The 19,379-nt window shown below is 43.8% G+C and overlaps 1 protein-coding gene across 4 annotated transcripts in view; it reads left to right on the forward strand.

Annotated features, from left to right (window-relative positions):
• parga (poly (ADP-ribose) glycohydrolase a) overlaps positions 1–19,379 on the forward strand; it is a 46,534-nt gene continuing 27,155 nt past the window's right edge. The window contains exons 1-10 of one of the 4 annotated variants that reach the window (XM_020047145.2): positions 1–52; positions 327–453; positions 810–922; positions 1,260–1,806; positions 2,453–2,645; positions 3,907–4,029; positions 4,367–4,438; positions 4,737–4,811; positions 10,941–11,033; positions 13,397–13,551. In XM_020047145.2, the coding sequence (XP_019902704.2) occupies positions 37–52; positions 327–453; positions 810–922; positions 1,260–1,806; positions 2,453–2,645; positions 3,907–4,029; positions 4,367–4,438; positions 4,737–4,811; positions 10,941–11,033; positions 13,397–13,551 (1,514 nt within the window). In that variant the 5' untranslated portion in view covers positions 1–36. Of the gene's footprint in view, positions 454–809; positions 923–1,259; positions 1,807–2,452; positions 2,646–3,906; positions 4,030–4,366; positions 4,439–4,736; positions 4,812–10,940; positions 11,034–13,396; positions 13,552–19,379 lie in introns of all 4 variants that reach the window. The other 3 variants (XM_010869353.4, XM_010869360.4, XM_020047146.3) reach the window with 3 other exon arrangements.

The raw sequence follows: 19,379 nt of genomic DNA on the forward strand, positions 1-19,379 counted from the left end.
ATACTTGAAGGTTCTGTGGCCCGGAAGGGATTTTTAATGTTGCTCACAAGACGTAGGTCGATTGAAAAATGTATTTCGTTTCACAATGCGTTGGTGTAACAGTACAATAGAGGTATAACTGTTTTAAAACATACAAAAAAACACGAACGATAGTAAACTGAAGTTGATGAGTTTAGTTACCAATAATATACTACCTAACTAACGAGCTAGCTAGCTAGCTACAGTGGCTAATATTAGCTACTGCCTTCACAATCAGGCATAGGTTGTCAGACCCGGGACATTGTCCTACCCGCTATGGCTAAAACATGCGTTTTGTGTTGAAATAGATGCAGTATCTATGGCTTTAAACCGTATGATATCAACTTGTCTGCTGAGAAGGGGATTCTGTGTAAAACCATTCTGGGCTCATTGTAACGAAAACGCGTCAGTGGTTTTATTGACTGAGGTTGTATTGTGAGTATGAATACAAAATACGCATTTCATTATTGCTAACTACAGTAGTACAGAGACATTTTAATAAGCTAGCAAGCTGCCTGACGACTCGAATTTAAATGTTCTGCTACACTACCGTTAGCTAACAACCGTGGGCGTGGCGTTTGCGGGATAAAGGAGTTTGGCAGCCAGGCAAATTACTGTAATGCACTAACATTATGGGAAGCCCAATTATTTGTATTGTGAAAAGTTTCTAGGTAGTCTAACGGTAAATTGCATGCAGCCAAACTCTGCATATATCAACCTAGCCCAGCTATTCTAGTGCTACCGTTGTGCTAGTACTGTACTGTCACTCAGGTTTACTTTCTACCATGTAGCATGACTGCGCTATCAGACTCGGAGCCTGCTAAAAAAAGACTGCAGGTTGAAGTTGGCCTTCTTTCATCAGCCAGCTCAAGAATCCCTTCGCCCCATTCGTTGGCTTTCAAAGGTAACAGTCCCCGAGCAGTTTTTAATAGTTAGTACGTTTGAAAGCCAGGGCTCAAAACACCTCCATGGTTCAGGAAATTAAACGGCCAGTGCTCATTACCCTCAGTGACATGTAGACAACATTGCTAGTATTTTGCTTTTAAACATTAAATATATGCCACAGTCTCTGTGGTGAATGATTCCATCAAAGGTTTGAGGCATGTATGTTTAAAATGTTAAATCATAAATGGTACTTAACCAAACCAGAATTTTGGAAAGATGGGAAGCGTGTGAGGCTGTAGCCTGAGTGTTGCCTGTGTAGTGGTTCTAATGCTATTTTCTTTGTCCATTCCAATAAGCAAACTCCCAAAAACCAAGTCAGCTTGCAATGGAGGGGCAGAAGCATGACGCCGAGTCAAAATCCCCAGGACAGACAAGCAATCCCTGCAACCTTGACAAGTGGCTACAGATCACTTCCAATCAACCCACAGGACCAGCTGCCGAAGAACAACAACATCCTCAAGATCAGCAGGGGGACGTAGAGATGCTGAGTCCATCCGCCTCAGAGTCTGACTCCAGTCACAACATCCCCCTCCAGTCTCTGGACACCGAGACCCAGGCCCTCATCTGGGTTGGTGACCCCGAGGAAACCTCTGCTGTGTGTGCTATGGACCTAAAGGAGAGCCAGGCCTCAATATCAGCCGACAGCCTACAGGGGGACAAGATTGTCTCACAGGTCGCCACCGAACACGGGATGGTCCTGGAAGCCACCACAGATGCTCCAGGGAAAGATGGTGAGAAGATGGTGACAGGGTGCAGCAGACAGGAGGAGATGGGAGGACCGTCCTCCTCAAAGGGGCCTGGCAAAGGAAAAATAACCGACTTCTTCGTCAGAACGTCCGCAAGGTAGAGTCCTGGATACCGACAATGCCATGTCAACTGGCCAGATCAGCCTTTCATGTAGCAGGGAACATATTGCACAAGATCAGATCACAATCCGATCTAGAATTTCCCTATGTACATTCACACATACTCGGGCCAGATTCTGTGGTTGATTGGAAGGTGCTCGAAAGGAATACATGAAATGTATGTGGTGTAATAAGTGGTGGGCATTTGAAATACTAGGATGTGGGTAGTTAGTGTATCCTACACATTAATTTACAGTTGATGTTCACATTGCAGATCTAAAGTTCCATTTACATTGTATGTTCATCATTCTAGATATCTAAGGATGGGCAGTTCAGAGGGCTGTGTACTGTGGCTTTTTAATTAGCAGTTAATAGTTTGGTGGTGTCTCGATGTCGTGAGTATAGTCTTGTGCCCACTGGCAAGTCTGTTGTGAATTAGGTTTAATATGATTTAGTTGTGTGCCCACTGGAAAGTCTGTTGTGAATTTAGTTTAATGTGATTTAGTTGTGTGTCCAGTTTAGCCGCATTATCTCTGCCATAGTTTTTAGTATTGACCGTTAGTGTTGTTCATGCACTTTGCTGTTGTGGTGACTATACATTTTTTATGCTCTGTTAAAAGTTGTTTCTGTTGTTACTGTATCAGTGCCCAAGCTTGTCCAGAGAAACAGCTTCAAGACCGAGACGTGCCGTGTGAGAAACAACGTGGAGACAGTCCACCACCATCCGATGCCAGGTGGCTGGGAAGCCCCATGAGCGAGCTGAAGAGAATGCCTCAGTGTGGTGGACCTCTCCCCCCTCTGAAAGATCTTCCTGACCAGCACACTGTCTTGATCAGGGTGAGAATCCGCAGCAATAGAAGCCAGTCTCAGGGATGGATGAAATAAATGGAACGTCAGATGGACTGGTTCCACTTGTTTTAAGGGGATGGCACAGAGGCTGACAGTTTCATTTGAAAGAATATTGTTCAGTAAAAGTTCCCCTGATAGCCATTTGAGATGCCTGTGTCTTGGATATGACAGTGGCAGGCGGGCTAGCGTTAAGAACATCTGACCAATACAGTGTTCATTTTGGCACCCTTTTTTGATTTAGTCTAGATTTTATCATTTTGACTGAAATATCTTTCAGTTTTAGTTACATTCATATCATTTGAATAATGTTTTTGTCTTGTTATTGTCAAAATGACAAAAACAGCAAGCCATTTTAGTCAACAAAATGTTTAAGTCTCATTTTAGTCCGATCACAGTTCTTGCCTCATTAGCCTGTAGTGTTCTATACAGATGTAGTCTGTACAGATCACAAGGTTTCACTTACAATATGGATATTGTCTACAATAAGGCCTATTCATTAGAATTGTCAGCCCAGCGCTGTGCACTGTATGGAAGCATGACATTTCCTAAAGGTAATTAGCCGGTGGAAAATGCTTATTACACACGTTATTTTTCGAGAAGTTTAATTTGATATGGATGGAAATATCAGTTTGAACGAGGGGGGAACAGAAGATTCAAAAACCTTTTGATAGTTAACACGTTGGGGTATGCCCACGTCTCCAGGCACCGCACCACGATCTTGGCCTGTGCGTGTATATTGGGATGATGCGCTTTCAGAAGTCTTTTGATGACATCAGAAAGCGCATTATGAAAAAGAACACTGAGAACCACTCTTTCCAAAATCCTGCTTTCCAACTATGGTAGTTATATTAGACTGTCGTCACAAAGATAATTTCATCTAGTCTCTTTTTTGTCAACCAAAATTAAAAGTATTTTTCTTTTTTGTCTTTTCAGTTTCTTTTTAGTCACTTATTGTCTCGTCAGCTGCCACTGAGAAATTAGAATTTAACGAATATTTTCGTCACAATTTTTGTTGATTCATTTAACGCTGGACCAGTAAGTAAAAGGTTGAATCCTGGAGTCAGCAAGGTAGAAATTCTGTCCCTGAGCAAGGCAGTTAATTGTAATTGATTGGAAGGTCATTGCTTTAAATGAGAATGTCATTTCTGTCAACTTACCTGATAAACACTAGGGTGAATAAACATTACATTAGACTTTTATTACTGAACATGCTATATCCTCTTTAGAAAAGTATTCTTATCATTGACAGACAGACCTCCTCCAAGCTGGGAAACTGCCGGTTCCCTATCCCAGCAAGTTCAGAGACACCTGGGATGAAGTCCATGTGAAAATGCCTTTTTCTGAGAGCAACCTGTTCCCTGTAGGAAATCAGGTAATATCAAAGTTACTCTTCTTATTGGCATGTTGAGGTTTGTCGCACTTCCCAAGTAATTGACAAGTGCTCTCAGTCCAGCTTGCTGTATGTTTACTGTATGGACAGATTCATATAATAAACATTTTGGCATGTCAATTTACCTGTTCATTAACATTTTCCTGGCCAATGAAAGTCCATCTGATTCTACCACGAATCAGGCTGCTTATAAAGGCATTTGATTCGAGAGTTGTTTTGATTCAAATCAATGGGAAATCCTTAAAGGAAATGACTCCTGACCTGAACTTTCTGATCAGTCCAGAGGTGGATGATATTTCCTAACGTCCTGGTTTTGCAGGAGGTGCAGGAAAGATGGACGCTGATCCAAAAGGCTTTGGCCCGACAATTCTGCAACTCCCAGGATGTGAAGGTGAGTAGTGGAACGAGTTAATTGGCTGTTTGTTCACTGAGCCAAAACTGAGTCAGCATAATGTTGTTTTGACCGGATTCATCAATGCTTTTTTTTTTTGTGTTGCGAGAGGTGGTTTGTGTGCTGGCAGAACAGCTGACAGGAATCCAAGATTGGATAAATAATAAATGTAGCCAGCTATTTTGGCCATGAGGTGGCGCCAAGATCCCAGAAATCAAGGCTGAGATGTTTGCCTCTGGAAATGGATTCCTCCTACACATTTGTGATTACATTTAATGGTGTGTATTCCCCATTTTAGAATGCCATATTGAAATACAATGCCGCTCATGCCAAGCGATGGGATTTTACAGCACTTCATTTGTACTGCAACAAGGTAAGCAATTATGTTGTTGATAAAATCCTGAGTCCATAATGGAGACTATATCGAAGAGTTCAACCCCGTTCAGTTTCATGAAACGCAACCCCTCTCAAATTTGTAGACAGAGAATTTTAGTTTGAATGACTATTAACATTTAAATGGCTAATGTATATTTATTTTTCTGACGGGGCACAACCACGCTCATAGGGTGTAGATAAGTTCCATTCTTTAAGACTGAATTGGTATTTCATTCGTGGTGTTTGTTATTTTTTGGGTTAAGTGTAAGGCGTCCTGCTTCACCGTTCATTGGTGCCTGGTCAGTCGGTTTTTGAGTTGTGCAGCAGTTCAGACACTTGAGGTTTTGTTTCTCGTGTGGCGCAGCAACGTTTTCCCCGGGCGGGGCGGCCAGGCGGTGGAGGATGAGGTACTTGCTAAAGTTGTGCAACGTTCGTTTAGGCGAGCGCCTCTATAAAACACACAGGAAGATGATCGTGTTTCACGACCGCTGCCCGAACTACCACAGTTTATAGTAGCGACGCCGATTCCAGTCAAATTGGCCGGCAGCAGGTGTCAGAAAGGACCGTGCTTGTGATCTAGTCTGGAGTGGCTTCAGACACAACACAGATGGCTCATTAGCCAGTGATCATATTGGCTGTTTAAGTCCCAGGCAGTCACAGTCATCTAGTCACATCTGCACAAGTCTCTGTGGACACCAGCCGTCATATCAGCGTATTTAAGGCTGCCTTCATTATTTATTTAGTCGAAATATAACTTGTTCTAATGGTGTTTTCAAGTGAAAGGATGATGAGATGAATCGAACCTCTCAAGGTTGTTGGCCTGCCTTTGATATTATTTAGCTACTACAAACAGCTAGTAATTAATTTGGTTTGGTTTATAGCAAATGTTTATTGCTTATGAAGTGCAGTGTGGGACGGCTTAAGTTCCATCTGGGAATTACTGGGAATAACTTTGCTGGCCGTGCCTTTACCGTCTGAATCTCAGCGAGGGCCAGGTTCAATGTGGTCATTTACCAAGTCTGGCAGCCAATCGCAGAAAAGCCAACAGGTCTTCTTTGTTGGCTGGGGTCTATGTCGCCACCCCAGTCTATACCTGTCTGTCCTTCTCCAGTCTATACGTGTCTGTCCTTCTCCCGTCTATACCTGTCTGTCCTTCTCCCGTCTATACCGGTCTGTCCTTCTCCCGTCTATACCGGTCTGTCCTTCTCCCGTCTATACCGGTCTGTCCTTCTCCCGTCTATACCGGTCTGTCCTTCTCCCGTCTATACCGGTCTGTCCTTCTCCCGTCTATACCGGTCTGTCCTTCTCCCGTCTATACCGGTCTGTCCTTCTCCCGTCTATACCGGTCTGTCCTTCTCCCGTCTATACCGGTCTGTCCTTCTCCCGTCTATACCGGTCTGTCCTTCTCCCGTCTATACCGGTCTGTCCTTCTCCCGTCTATACCGGTCTGTCCTTCTCCCGTCTATACCGGTCTGCCCTTCTCCCGTCTATACCGGTCTGCCCTTCTCCCGTCTATACCGGTCTGCCCTTCTCCCGTCTATACCGGTCTGCCCTTCTCCCGTCTATACCGGTCTGCCCTTCTCCCGTCTATACCGGTCTGCCCTTCTCCCGTCTATACCGGTCTGCCCTTCTCCCGTCTATACCGGTCTGCCCTTCTCCCGTCTATACCGGTCTGCCCTTCTCCCGTCTATACCGGTCTGCCCTTCTCCCGTCTATACCGGTCTGCCCTTCTCCCGTCTATACCGGTCTGCCCTTCTCCCGTCTATACCGGTCTGCCCTTCTCCCGTCTATACCGGTCTGTCCTTCTCCCGTCTATACCGGTCTGTCCTTCTCCAGTCTATACCGGTCTGTCCTTCTCCAGTCTATACCGGTCTGTCCTTCTCCAGTCTATACCGGTCTGTCCTTCTCCAGTCTATACCGGTCTGTCCTTCTCCAGTCTATACCGGTCTGTCCTTCTCCAGTCTATACCGGTCTGTCCTTCTCCAGTCTATACCGGTCTGTCCTTCTCCAGTCCATACCGGTCTGTCCTTCTCCAGTCTATACCTCTGTACCTGTCTGTTGATATCCAGTTTGCGCCTGTCTGTCTTGTCTAGCCATCCAAACTTTTCTCTTCCCTCTTTTTTATTTATTTCTTTCTCTCTTTCTTGTCTTTCCTCTCTTCTGTCTCTTTTTTGTTTATTTTCTTCCCTCTGTTGATGTTGTCTGTTGTGTAGTAGATACATACAGATTGAGAACCTGTTGGATGTCCAGCTGAAAATCTGTTTAGAAACAAGCCTGGAGATTTGGCATTGGAGGTAAACCGACAAGGGGCACTTTGACCTGAGCAGTCAGTGTAGGTCACAGGTTTAACCCTGGTTCCATAGAGGGCTGTCTCCATGTAGGTTTTCTTTCTTACCTTTTACTTGATTGACTAATTAGGTCAATTATTAATTAGGATCTACCCTCACCTGGGTTTTAGTCATCAGATGTCTTTGGTGTCTTTTCTAGATTGTTGTTGACCTACAGTAACGTTACATGGTATTTTTCTAACATTTGTTTGCTCTGGCTGTTTCCTGTATCCAGAAGAACTACATGCTTATGTCTTTAATGCCTGGATATTATGAGGAAGGCAGTGGCGCCGTGTAAGGTTGATGGAGAAGTGATTTAATACTGTTCTATCGAAAGTTCCCTTCTTGTTGTCTGTCGGAGAAGGAAACACCTGCCTGACCTGACGTTACAGAGGAACACCGTTATTATGCCCTCCAACCAGTCCTGTTGAGGAACGCCGTTATTATGCCCTCCAACCAGTCCTGTTGAGGAACGCCGTTATTATGCCCTCCAACCAGTCCTGTTGAGGAACGCCGTTATTATGCCCTCCAACCAGTCCTGTTGAGGAACACCGTTATTATGCCCTTCAACCAGTCCTGTTGAGGAACGCCATTATTATGCCCTCCAACCAGTCCTGTTGAGGAACGCCGTTATTATCCCCTCCAACCAGTCCTGTTGAGGAACACCGTTATTATGCCCTCCAACCAGTCCTGTTGAGGAACGCAGTTATTATACCCTCCAACCAGTCCTGTTGAGGAACGCCGTTATTATGCCCTCCAACCAGTCCTGTTGAGGAACGCCGTTGTTATGCCCTCCAACCAGTCCTGTTGAGGAACGCCGTTGTTATGCCCTCCAACCAGTCCTGTTGAGGAACGCCGTTGTTATGCCCTCCAACCAGTCCTGTTGAGGAACGCTGTTGTTATGCCCTCCAACCAGTCCTGTTGAGGAACGCCGTTGTTATGCCCTCCAACCAGTCCTGTTGAGGAACGCCGTTGTTATGCCCTCCAACCAGTCCTGTTGATTGCCGAGGCCAGGCGTGTCATGAAGCATGTTAGACAGCGGGATATTTTGTCTTACATTGACATTGAAGAGAAGCCATATCATCTGCACAATTTTTGCGTTGTCTTGTTACAGTAGTTGTCTATTTTCTAAACACGTTCCAAAACAAATACATTTTATATACCAGATTCTGGAATATTCAAGCCGCAGATGAAATGTCGCATGATTTCCTGTTGCCTGCTCTTTGGGGGTTTAGGCTGGGCCTCGTGACAACATCGTGGTGTACATTGGGTTGATTGATATTAGTTGAAATTTGCGCAGTTTGGCCAAATGCTTTACGAGATGGCCCCTGCTGAAGAAACTACATCCACTTCCCCGATTCTCTTGGCCGGGAGCCCTGTGACTGCCTGCTCTCTCTTGTGATTGGTTGTCAGCCCTGCTGCTGATTGTTGGGCGAACCCTAGATGTCTGCCAGGTTGGTTGCGTTGACAGCAGGTCACCAATGCCGGTTAGGGTGGCTGTTTAAAAATGACACCGGTACTGCTTTAATCTTGTCACTTCCACACGTCATTCAGATCTCAACGGAGGACATTATTATTTATTTTTTAACAACTCTGTTTTCGGACGGGCTGACCAGTGGGTGAATGCTTCTCGTTCTGTTAAAGATATTGGTATAAACAAAGAGATGGACGACTTGAATCAGGTTAAACAGTTTTGCCCTCCCTTCTCGTCTTCTCATCCCCCCCCCCCCTTCTGTTTATTAAGGTGGGGCAGAAATGTCAGGATGATGGGTCTGAGAGGTGGGGGGAACGCCGGGTGGTGGGGGGGGGTGAAGGGATGACTGGCAGGGGATGACGTGAAGCACCCTAATTGAATATGCATCCTGGGATGAATAGTAGAGAGAGACCTCTGACAGACAGTGGCAGATTTGTTCTTTCTTTACTCTACACCCCTCCCTGGTATTTATGAATGTGAGCGGAGACAAGTGTTTCACTTTATTATTTTTTTATTTCTTTTACGCGGCCACATATTTCATTCATGCTTTGTTGTGAAAGACGGGAGGAGAATGGGGGATGGGCAGAGACAGACGAGGTGCCTCCAGGATGATCTGAACCCGAGCTCCATCTCCGGGTCTCTCTATCCTCGGGCTTGATTACTTTGTCAGTGCGACGTGATGCATGGATCTGTTTCAAGTCACACAGCGACTGTTATTTCAGTTGATTTGATGCACCGCCTCGGTGTGTGATTTAGGCCCACGCCGGGGCTATGCTAGCTCAGCTGTGTCCCATCCATCCCGGCCCTGCTTCTTTCATTATGCCCCCTGGAACACTTTATGATGTCACAGCAGCCATTACTTATGACAGCGTTTAGTCAGGCCCTGTTTGCGGTAATATTAACGTCCCTCGGGTGACCCAATCGCCAGCCAATTCCCCCCCCCCCCCCCCCCACTCTTGTCCAGGAAGTGACTTCACAGTCCCGATCCTTACACTTGTGCGCAGACGCACACGCTACACATGCACACTCACGCACACACACACGCGTGCACACACACACACACAGCTGGGTCATTTACATCTGTTCCAGGAAGCCCCATTTAATCAGCCTGCACTCAGCCACTGACTACAACCTTGATGAAATTGCCTCGTGATTGATCACGCTGACATTTGGCAGCCGATACAGCTATAAATAAATCGAAAGTAGTAAATAACTGCACTTAGGCCTATTTCTTACCAGTTCATGGACACGTCATAGTGCCGTATGTTCTAAACGTACCACAGAGGCCCAGCCTGATTCTTCAACTGGCTTATTTTGGTTTGGAAGACATTTTTTGAATGTCCTTTTTATTTCATTTCAGATTTGTGCCGGAGAACACTGTCGAGTGTTTTATTTACCTGGAATGACAGGGAACAGCTTTCTTATTGAACTGCATATTGCTCCTTTAATGAATGGTGTGTTTGGTTTGCCTCTGAAAGTTCTGCAGTTAGATGGTGGTTTATTCTAGCTAGCTGGTGATTTATTCTAGTTAGATGGTGGTTTATTCTAGTTAGATGGTGGTTTATTCTAGTTAGATGGTGGTTTATGTCCGGACATGTCGCCCAGTAATCGCTATAGGACAATTAAAGGCATAAATATAATTATTGGTATGAGTGTTTGTTTTCTAATTGGCTGATTAGCTCAAACTTTTTTTGGTCTAGATAGGTGTCCAATTTGCTCCAGTCATTTTTATAATCATTTGCTTAAATTATGTCCTATTCTTTTAACTGTTATAGTTTTTTCTCTGTTGCACTTTTGTTGAAGTCCAACACCTTATTTACTACATTTATATCCAGGTGCTGTATAATGTACAATTACAGAAAGATAATTTGTATTTATTATCATAGAATGTTTACATTTTGTGTTTGTTATCATGCTTATTTTGTGTGTTTTGATATAAAAAATATAGAGAGAGAACTTTTGTTTGATTTAATATGCATTGGTTTAAATTAGAAGCTAAGCAACATGTTGATGTATTTTCTGCCTGGGCACATCGGTACAGAAATGACCTGATCTTCGTCATCGGGACCGATGTTGTGCTTTACGAATATCGGCATCATCCAATATCTTTCTTTCTGACTCATCCCTAGTTTAATGAGGAATCAGATTTCTGTGAGAATTCAGTTCCTGATGTTTTCAGAGGTAGATAATGATCTAATCACCCCAGAGGACCAACGTTCTGACGTATACTCGTTGTTCAATCACGTGTGATCAAAACCCAATCGCCTGATGATAATTTGACAGCTGAGGCGCTGGTGCTAAACAAGCCTGTCTTTCTCTGGCCAAGGTTCTGGAGTCTGATGCCATGGAACATCTGTTTCAGTCCCTGCTGCCAGACATGGTGCAATTAGCACTGAGGGCACCGGAGCTGTGTACCAAGGTAACTATGCTGTTCCCTGTGTGTCCGATGCACTGTATGCCTGCTACACACTCTCTCTCTCACACCCACAAACACTCGATAACACAGTGGTGTTACAACAGCGTTGCACATGTCAAAATCACAATGAATCTTGTTTCCCCCTTAACCTCTGGCCCATGTAGCCCGGGGGCTGACGGCTTGACATTTCTTCATTTTGTTTGGCCCCGGTCGTTTTTGCTCGGCCAGGTGAGTGCACCAGGGATTGTGCCGTGGTTTGCCCGTGACTGGGTAGCCTCGTGCAGATTCTGTTCAGACTGCGGAGCACTTTGCTGTATGTCGGTGAACTTCTGAGCGGTCATTTTCCAGACCTTTCTCTTCCACCGTTGTCTCTAATGCGGTAGTGGACGTGTGTTCGGCGCACCACCTGGACACGGTTGGATGTGGAGCCGTTCCCGCTGCTCTTCAGCCATAAGGCTTCCCTGACCATGAAATGAGGCTACTCACTAAAACGCCAGCCCTGAGGTTGATCCCAACCCGTCAAAATTATTTCAGGAGGAATTGGGCCCGGAACGTTCCGGAGGCATGTGCCGAGAGTGACGTCTGCTGAATCACTGACTGACATTGGGTCAGTAGGCAACGCTGCCACGAAAGATCGGTACACGCCGCGCAATCTCCAAAACCCACCGAAAAATTTATATTGACAGGGAGGTCTAGGGTACCACAGCAATTGATGTTCTCCCGTCAAAGGGTCTGTGGTCTCATTTGCCGTCTGGAGTCGTGGCCAACCTGTTAGACCGTAGCGGCGTCTGATAGGGCAGCCTGCTCCCTAAATAGCGCACTGCGGCGTACGAGGGCCCTGGTCAGGAGTAGCGCCCTATAGGGGCGAGGGGGCCGTTTGGGCCACGCCCACGGTGAAGGACAATGCAGATCTGCGACCGGAACACCGTGATTAGCGAGCACTCTGGAGTCATCTCGGTGTCAGCCAAGCAGTCGATAATTGAGTTGCTCCCGAGAGGGAGGCCTGGAATTGAGTTTAGGGAATTAGCAACAACAAAAAAGAACAAAGGATAATGATCCGCATTTAACCAGTACGATGTGATTTCTCGAAGTAGTATGTTTTTAGGTCCATAACAAACACATTTGTGTGATTTTACCCTAATTAATTTATTTTGCCCCAAGGCTTGTATAATAACTTGAATAAGGCCATTCCCTGAAACGAGCATTCAGAATTGAAGCAAAAAGTACATTTTCAGGCTACATAGTAGATAAAGCTGAAGTAAATCATCGGCCCCCAGATTTGTGTTAACTTGAAAATAATGAGTCAGAAAATACGCTAGCTGGTCTGAGATCGATTGAAATGCCACCTGAGGTCCTCGGAGGGAGCCTATTGAAATCTGTCTATGAGGTGCTGCTGCTTCTGGACCAGAGATTAATGAAAGGCCCGGACCGAATGGGGTCGGCAGCCATTATGTCCCCTTTCTCTTTGACTAACACCAAATTGGGAACCGGCTCAGATTTATGTGCTGTGTAGGTCTGCTTTGATTTAAAGGACCAGAAATACCTTCATCATATTTCTTTTTCTCAACAATCAGTTCGTAAAAGGGGGTTGATTCTCTGTCCAAATGGTGCTTTCGTAATGGATTCGGACGGTGCGACCGGGACCACGCCCGTCGATCGTCCTGCATTAATCCTCGTCCTCGTCACTCAAAGGGACGTCATTTCAGTGTATAGGGCCAAGACTCTATACCATTAACAAAGAAGGCATATCTGCAAACGCTCAGTTCGGATTGGTAATTCACTTGAGGTAAATTAATCTTGGTAATTATTGTGTGCATTGGTGGCTCTCCGCGGTGATTAAGGCTAAGCTGCTGGATTCGAACAGCCCAGGGGTGTGGCCTAATTAGTCCTGTGAATGTTCATAATCTACTGCCTTGTTTAATTAAACAACCCCACTCCATCCTGACCTCTCTTCAACTCCTGGCTTGTGTCCAAAATGGTACCGTGTCACTTGCTTGGGTCACCGCTGAATTTAAATTCAGCGGTGAATGCCTATGCCTTAAAATTAGCAAACTAATTATGTTGACCTGACTTAATCACCCCCCAACCATTTATTTCACTAGGAGTTAAAAATAAATAAATCCTGTAAATCTGTGTCAAGTGGTGTCTGTTTAAGTGTGTCAGCTAACATTACTAAAATGTAAAAGTCAAGATATTCTTGACCATGTTATTTTTCTTCCCTGTCATGTTATGTTTGTCTGTTTATAAAGGTTTCCTCCCTCGTGGGAAAGTGAAAAGACAAACAATTGAAATGCCCCTGTAAACCGTCCGACGATGACTTGTTAAACACTGCAAATCAGTAATGCCTTCCGATGTTTTCCCCCCAGCCAATCCCTCTGCTGAAGGAAGGGATGAACCATTCCATCACCATGTCTCAGGAGCAGATCGCCTCTCTGCTGGCCAACGCTTTTTTCTGTACCTTTCCCCGACGCAACTCCAGAAAGACTGAGTACTCCAACTACCCTGATATCAACCTCTGCAGGTGCTTTTTTGTTTTGGTTGTTGTCCAATTTGGGTTCAGATACCTTGTTTCCAAGAAGGGCTGTACAGCCTGTCCTCTGTGGTCATGAGTTATTGTTCAAATGCAAAACTGTCTTATAGTTCTTGAGTTTTATTATTCAGTGATCACATTCAATGTTCTAGTTATTTTGTCATGTGGAAAAGATGCTTGTGAAATAGTCCTGAATGTGTCTTCACAATTCCAATGATGTTGATATTTGGAGGTGCTGCTTTCCTAATCATCATTATCATAAAAGAGCAGATGCAGTACAATAGTCAGGAAGGCAAGTTAATCGCTGGAATGTGGTGTTCGGTCACAGAGTGAGTCAGTTAACCCTAATTGCTCCTCGGGTCGTTGCTGAAATTGAGAATGTAGCGTCAACCAACTTGTAAAATAATGGTTAAAATTACAAAGGGATTCCTGAGACATCTAGTCGTTTTTTTCCATGAGAGGGCACTGTCCCACTGGCTGAACTGTCTTCCCGAAACACTTAGTCATTTGGAGTCTCCATAAAAAATAAGTCAGCCATCATCTCGTGGTATTAGTCTGAAAGCCTACCGACATCAAAGTTTAACTTCCCGAAATAGTTGGGCAATGTAACATGGGTAAACCCTCAATTCACTGGGGACCGGATCACCAGTATCTTCAAGTAGTTTTAAAAAGTCTGATGTGTAATGGTCTGTGGAACTCATTGCAGGCAAGTCTTTTAACGTGTGCAATTAATGGCCCTGTTGAAGATCCTCATGAATGAAATGGAGGAAATATTTTAGGGCTGCAGGGATCTTGATTTTATTAGACGGGCGGGCCATTTGGATTCAATAGAACTTGTTTCCGCATTGGTACCTTGTTTGATAAACTAGCAAACGTAGGAAACTATAAGGCTAAACAGTGTGGTTAAGTTTAAGTGCTCAGTCATAGGCACGTGAGAAGAGATGTGTTTTTAACCTGGATTAAAAAATTGATACGTTTGGGGCGTGTCTAAGATCTTCTGGTAGTTTATTCCAGTTGTGTGCAGCATAACTGCTAAACGCAGCTTCTCCATGTTTAGTTCGGACTCTGGGCTCTGCTAGCTGACCTGTGTTCATGGATCTGAGAGCCCTGCTTGGTTTATATTCTTCAAACATTTCAGAAATATATTCGGGTCCCAAACCATTCAGAAATGTATAAACTAAAAGCACCACTTTGAAATCTATTCTGTAACTGATTGGAAGCCAATGCAAAGATTTAAGAACCGGAATGATGTGCTTTGTTCTCTTGGTCCTGGTTAACAGCATTCTGAATTTTGGGGAGTCCAGTTAAGAGGCCATTAGTAGTCAACCCTACTAGAGATAAAAGCATGGATGAACCTGGTCTTTTTGGGACACCAAGCCTTTGATTCTGGCTATATTTTTTAGGTGATAGAATGCTGTTTTGGTGACCGCTTTGATATGACTGTTAAATGGGAGATCTGAGATCTGATCAGAACACCAAGATTACGCACTTAGTTTTTAGGGCCAGAGAATCCAGCTCTTTACTAATACTTGTTCTTTTATTGTTGTTGCCAAACACAATAATCAAATTTTATCTTGGTTTAATTGTAGACAAATCTGGTTCATCCAGGTATTTATGTGCTCTATACAGTGACACCGAGAGTCTACTGAGCTGTTGTCATACAGTTCGAGAGTCATGTATATTTGTGTATCATCGGCATAGCTGTGGTAGTTAATGTTGTTGTTTTGTAGAATTTGGCCCAGAGGTAGCATTTAGAGATTGAACAGAAGCGGTCTGAAAACTGATCCCTGTGGAACTCCGCATGTCATAGCCACCCTATCAGATTCATGATTACCAATGGTGACAAAGTAACTTCGGCCATCTAGATAAGATCTGAACCAATCAAGGACTGCCCCGGAGAGTCCTACCCAATTTTCCAGCCTATCTATAAGTGTTCTATGATCTACAGTGTCAAATGCTGCACTGAGATCTAATAGAACCAGAACTGTTATTTTATCAGAATCAGTATTCAGGCGTATATCATTTAAAACTTTAATCAGGGCCATTTCAGTACTACGGTGTGGTCGGAAACCTGTCTGAAATTTGTCTAAAAGGCCGCTTGAGGTCACAAAATTGCTGAGTTGATTGAAGACAACCTTCTCAATGATCTTGGCTATAAAAGGGAGATTTGATACAGGTCTATAGTTTTTCATTATAGATGCATCCAGTGTTCTCTTTTTTAATAGGGACTTAATGGCAGCTGTTTTTAGAGACGTTGGGAAAATGCCTGATTGCAGAGAGCTATTAACTATTTGCTGTAGGTCAATTGTTATAGAGTTAAAAACAATGGACCTACAGTGTGTCGAGACAACATGTGGAAGCTTTAAGATTTCAAACTGTTTCTTCTAGGGACTTTTTATCAATTGTATTAAAATGCGACATAATAACCAAGTTATGTCTTGGTGGTCGTGGTGACGGTATAGAGTCTGTGTAGTTAGACTGTGTAGTTCTGATGGTATGTTCTGATGGTCCGTCTAATACTTTTAATTTTTTCACTAAAGAAACACTCAAACACACAAATTCATTACATTTCACAGTGGACATGTTCTGATGCTATCTGCTTTATTGGGTTTGTAAGCTTGTTGACCATGACAAATAGAGTGCAGGTATTGTTGATATTCTTGTTGATCATTCCCGATAAATGTTGCTTTCTGGCCCTGCGTAACTCATTGTTGAAGCTACCATTTTGGGGGTACCCTTCAATGTAAAACAGAGGTATTCAAAAGGAATAAAATTACCTAGTGTATTTTCTTTGCACTGGAATGTTTCTTTGAATAGGGCAGCCACTCCTCCTTTCCTACCATTTTGACATATATTCATATAGCCAGATTTTTCGGGTGCTGTCTCATTAAGAATAGTAGCACTACAATCTTCTGTTTTCAGTGAGAAACATAAAATCTAGGTTGTAGGATATTATAATGTCATTTACCAAGAATGATTTGTTGGTGAGAGATCTGATATTAAGTAAAGCCAGCTTAATATATATAATAGGGGTTCCTGGACTAGTAGATTGACGTGTTACAGTTAACAGATTAGACAAGTTTACATTATGGGTTGCATGCTCACGGTTCCTTCTATTTCTAATCAACACAGGAATAGAGATACTGGGTCCTAGCTTGTACTCAAAACAGTCGGCATTGCTATTTTCACAATAGCAGGGACCCAAAGCACATCACCGAGTATATTCTGTGCTCTGTGGAAATAAAGGACAAGGTTGTTGACGATGTGGCAGTTGTCTAAGCAATCGTTTTACATGAGGGGGAGGAGTGGGACATAGAGACAGATGAGCTCTACTCTCTTTGGTTAGAACTAGCATCCTGATTGGAGGTAGTCTATTACAGGTCTAATAATCTATTAGGAAATATCGTAATGCGTCATAATTCAAATTAGCTGTTTATAACTGTTATGAACATTTTTCATTATGGTATTCTTGGTCTGTTATGTTCTAACTGATTGATGATGTCACTACTGCTTCTCAGTAAATTCAATTAACAATGCCGGTCTTAGATTAGGACGTTAGGTCTGTCTGTAGTCCACATTAATCTTGGAAGATTTGAGTAATTTCGGAATGATCAATTTCCACAATCAGTTGAACATTTAATTTGGGTTTTCCTTCAGTGCTCTATATACATGATCTTGTTCCTGTTGAAGTTAGTCTTCTTCATGTCAAGACCAATTTCCCCCTGTGGGAATAAATCAACCTTTTTCAAACCAACCCAGAGTTTGTACTTGGAAAATACCTGTTATTTTCCTCTGCGCTTACCATCATGGTGGTTCTCCATGGTGTTTTTTGTTTGTACATAGTTTTCTTTTCCTTTACCAGTGCAACACGATCCATGACATTTAATATTTGGCATTAAAATTATCCAGGAGTACATCAACTGACTCAGCACTTATTGTTGGAGAGATAGCTATGGCTTCAATTAACTGAGCATTGGTAAATTGGAAGATTTGAGTAATTTAGGAATGATCACTTTCCACAATCAGTCGAACATTTAATTTGGGTTTTCCATCAGTGCTCTCTATACATGGTCTTGTTCCTGTTGAAGTTAGTCTTCATCATGTCAAGTCCAATTCCCCCCGTTGGAATAAATCAACCTTTTTCAAACCAACCCAGAGTTTGTCCTTGGAGAAGACCTGATATTTTCCTCGGTTGTTGCTGTGTTGGAGTGGTTTCGTTTGCAGCCGAGGAGCTTTTACTTGTGACATAGACGTTATTGGATTAATGGAGCGTAATGTAATACTGGTCCCTCTCAGTAATTCCTTAACTGAGGTCTGTGGTCCTTCTCTGACATATCTGCGGCTCTGTGCACATCTCTGTCGGCATCGCGATGGTCCGCGTCCCAAATGACACTGTGCTCCGTAGGTGGTGTGCTTCCTTTGACCCGTGCTGTGAAAAGGCAGTGCGTTGATTGGGAAATCGGCTGTGATTTGGGACACGGTCGGAGCAGGAGAGGTAATGAGATTAACATCGACTCAGCTGGCTCTCAATGCGAAGGAAGATGGAGGCGGGAGGTCAGGGGCTGTTTGCTAACTGCAAGACTCAGTGATTACTTAGCATCAGCGTTCCGCTCAGACGGCTTGATAAGGATTTCCTGAAAGAACTAAAAACCAGGAAGTCCTATGCTTTGGGTCTGAGATGTAAATGTAGCAGGCTAACAGTGTGAGCGCTTGAAAGTGATCAACTATCCTGATGACAGGAAGTGTGGGGGAGCAAACTGCACTGCCCAGACCCTGTAGAATCTAGATGGTTTATCTCTGGAGTTGTCTGGTAGTTAGTCTGTGGTAAATCTAGTGTCGGCTGGATGCAAACTAAGGCTGGTTCTCTTCGGCTGAGTTGCCTGGGGAGAGGGGACACCGTCGGCTAAAATGTCAAATGATTTTGTGTCCGACGCGAAAGCATCTTTAGCAGATCTCACTGATTGGTCATTCATAAAAGTGCTGTTTTGGCAGCTCCCCCGTTCTCCTCATTAGGGAGGAAGAAACAGGAGTTTTGTTCCATTTTCAGCAGTCTGTCTGTGATTCATTACATTACTGCTTGTGATTTATAGTGTGGTCCCATTTCCAAATTATTTTATGTATCTTTTTTTTCTTCATTTTCTCTCTTTTTTTTGTAACAGTAACAGTCCTAGTTGAATGAAAATGTACTGCGCTCCGATATGTTGCTTAAAGTAGGTAACCAAGCTATGTTACATCACATCCTCCTGAAAATAGTATCCAGTGTATTGTTGCTGGCATTATATAATTATTACTCTTTAATTTTCCTGTTCCCTATAGAACAAATTGGCATTTCATTACTAAAAGCCTGCCCTCGCCCAACCAATGGCTGACCTGCTGTATGTCAAAGACCGTGTGGCTGTGGGCTACACAGCATGACACAGGGATGTTTCTCCTGGCTGAACTGATGGCAGAGAGAAATGAAAGCCTGGACTTAAATGAATGCGTGTCTCCGGTACTAGAGGGGCTCTGAGGGCTTTCAGTGCAAGTCCTGTGTCATTATTTCATTTTGCTCTCTTGAAATTTCACTCTGATTTGTAATGGCATGTATGCCGCGGAGGCAAGACAGGGCGCACACACCCGCGCACACCCGTTCGATAGACTTGGCCGGTGGTGGTGTGTTGGTGGTCATAATGCTGGGTTAGAAGAAAGATATTCAATTGAAATCGGTCCACTCCCGGCAGCTTTTGTAGCCGTCCTCCAGGCTTGGGGGGTTGACATTTAGTCTCCTCGTGGGTTTGGCTCCTTTTAAGAGGGAAACAGGGCCTTGTTAATGTAGCCCC

Source organism: Esox lucius, chromosome 6 (genome assembly GCF_011004845.1).
Source record: "Esox lucius isolate fEsoLuc1 chromosome 6, fEsoLuc1.pri, whole genome shotgun sequence".
NCBI lineage: Eukaryota > Metazoa > Chordata > Actinopteri > Esociformes > Esocidae > Esox > Esox lucius.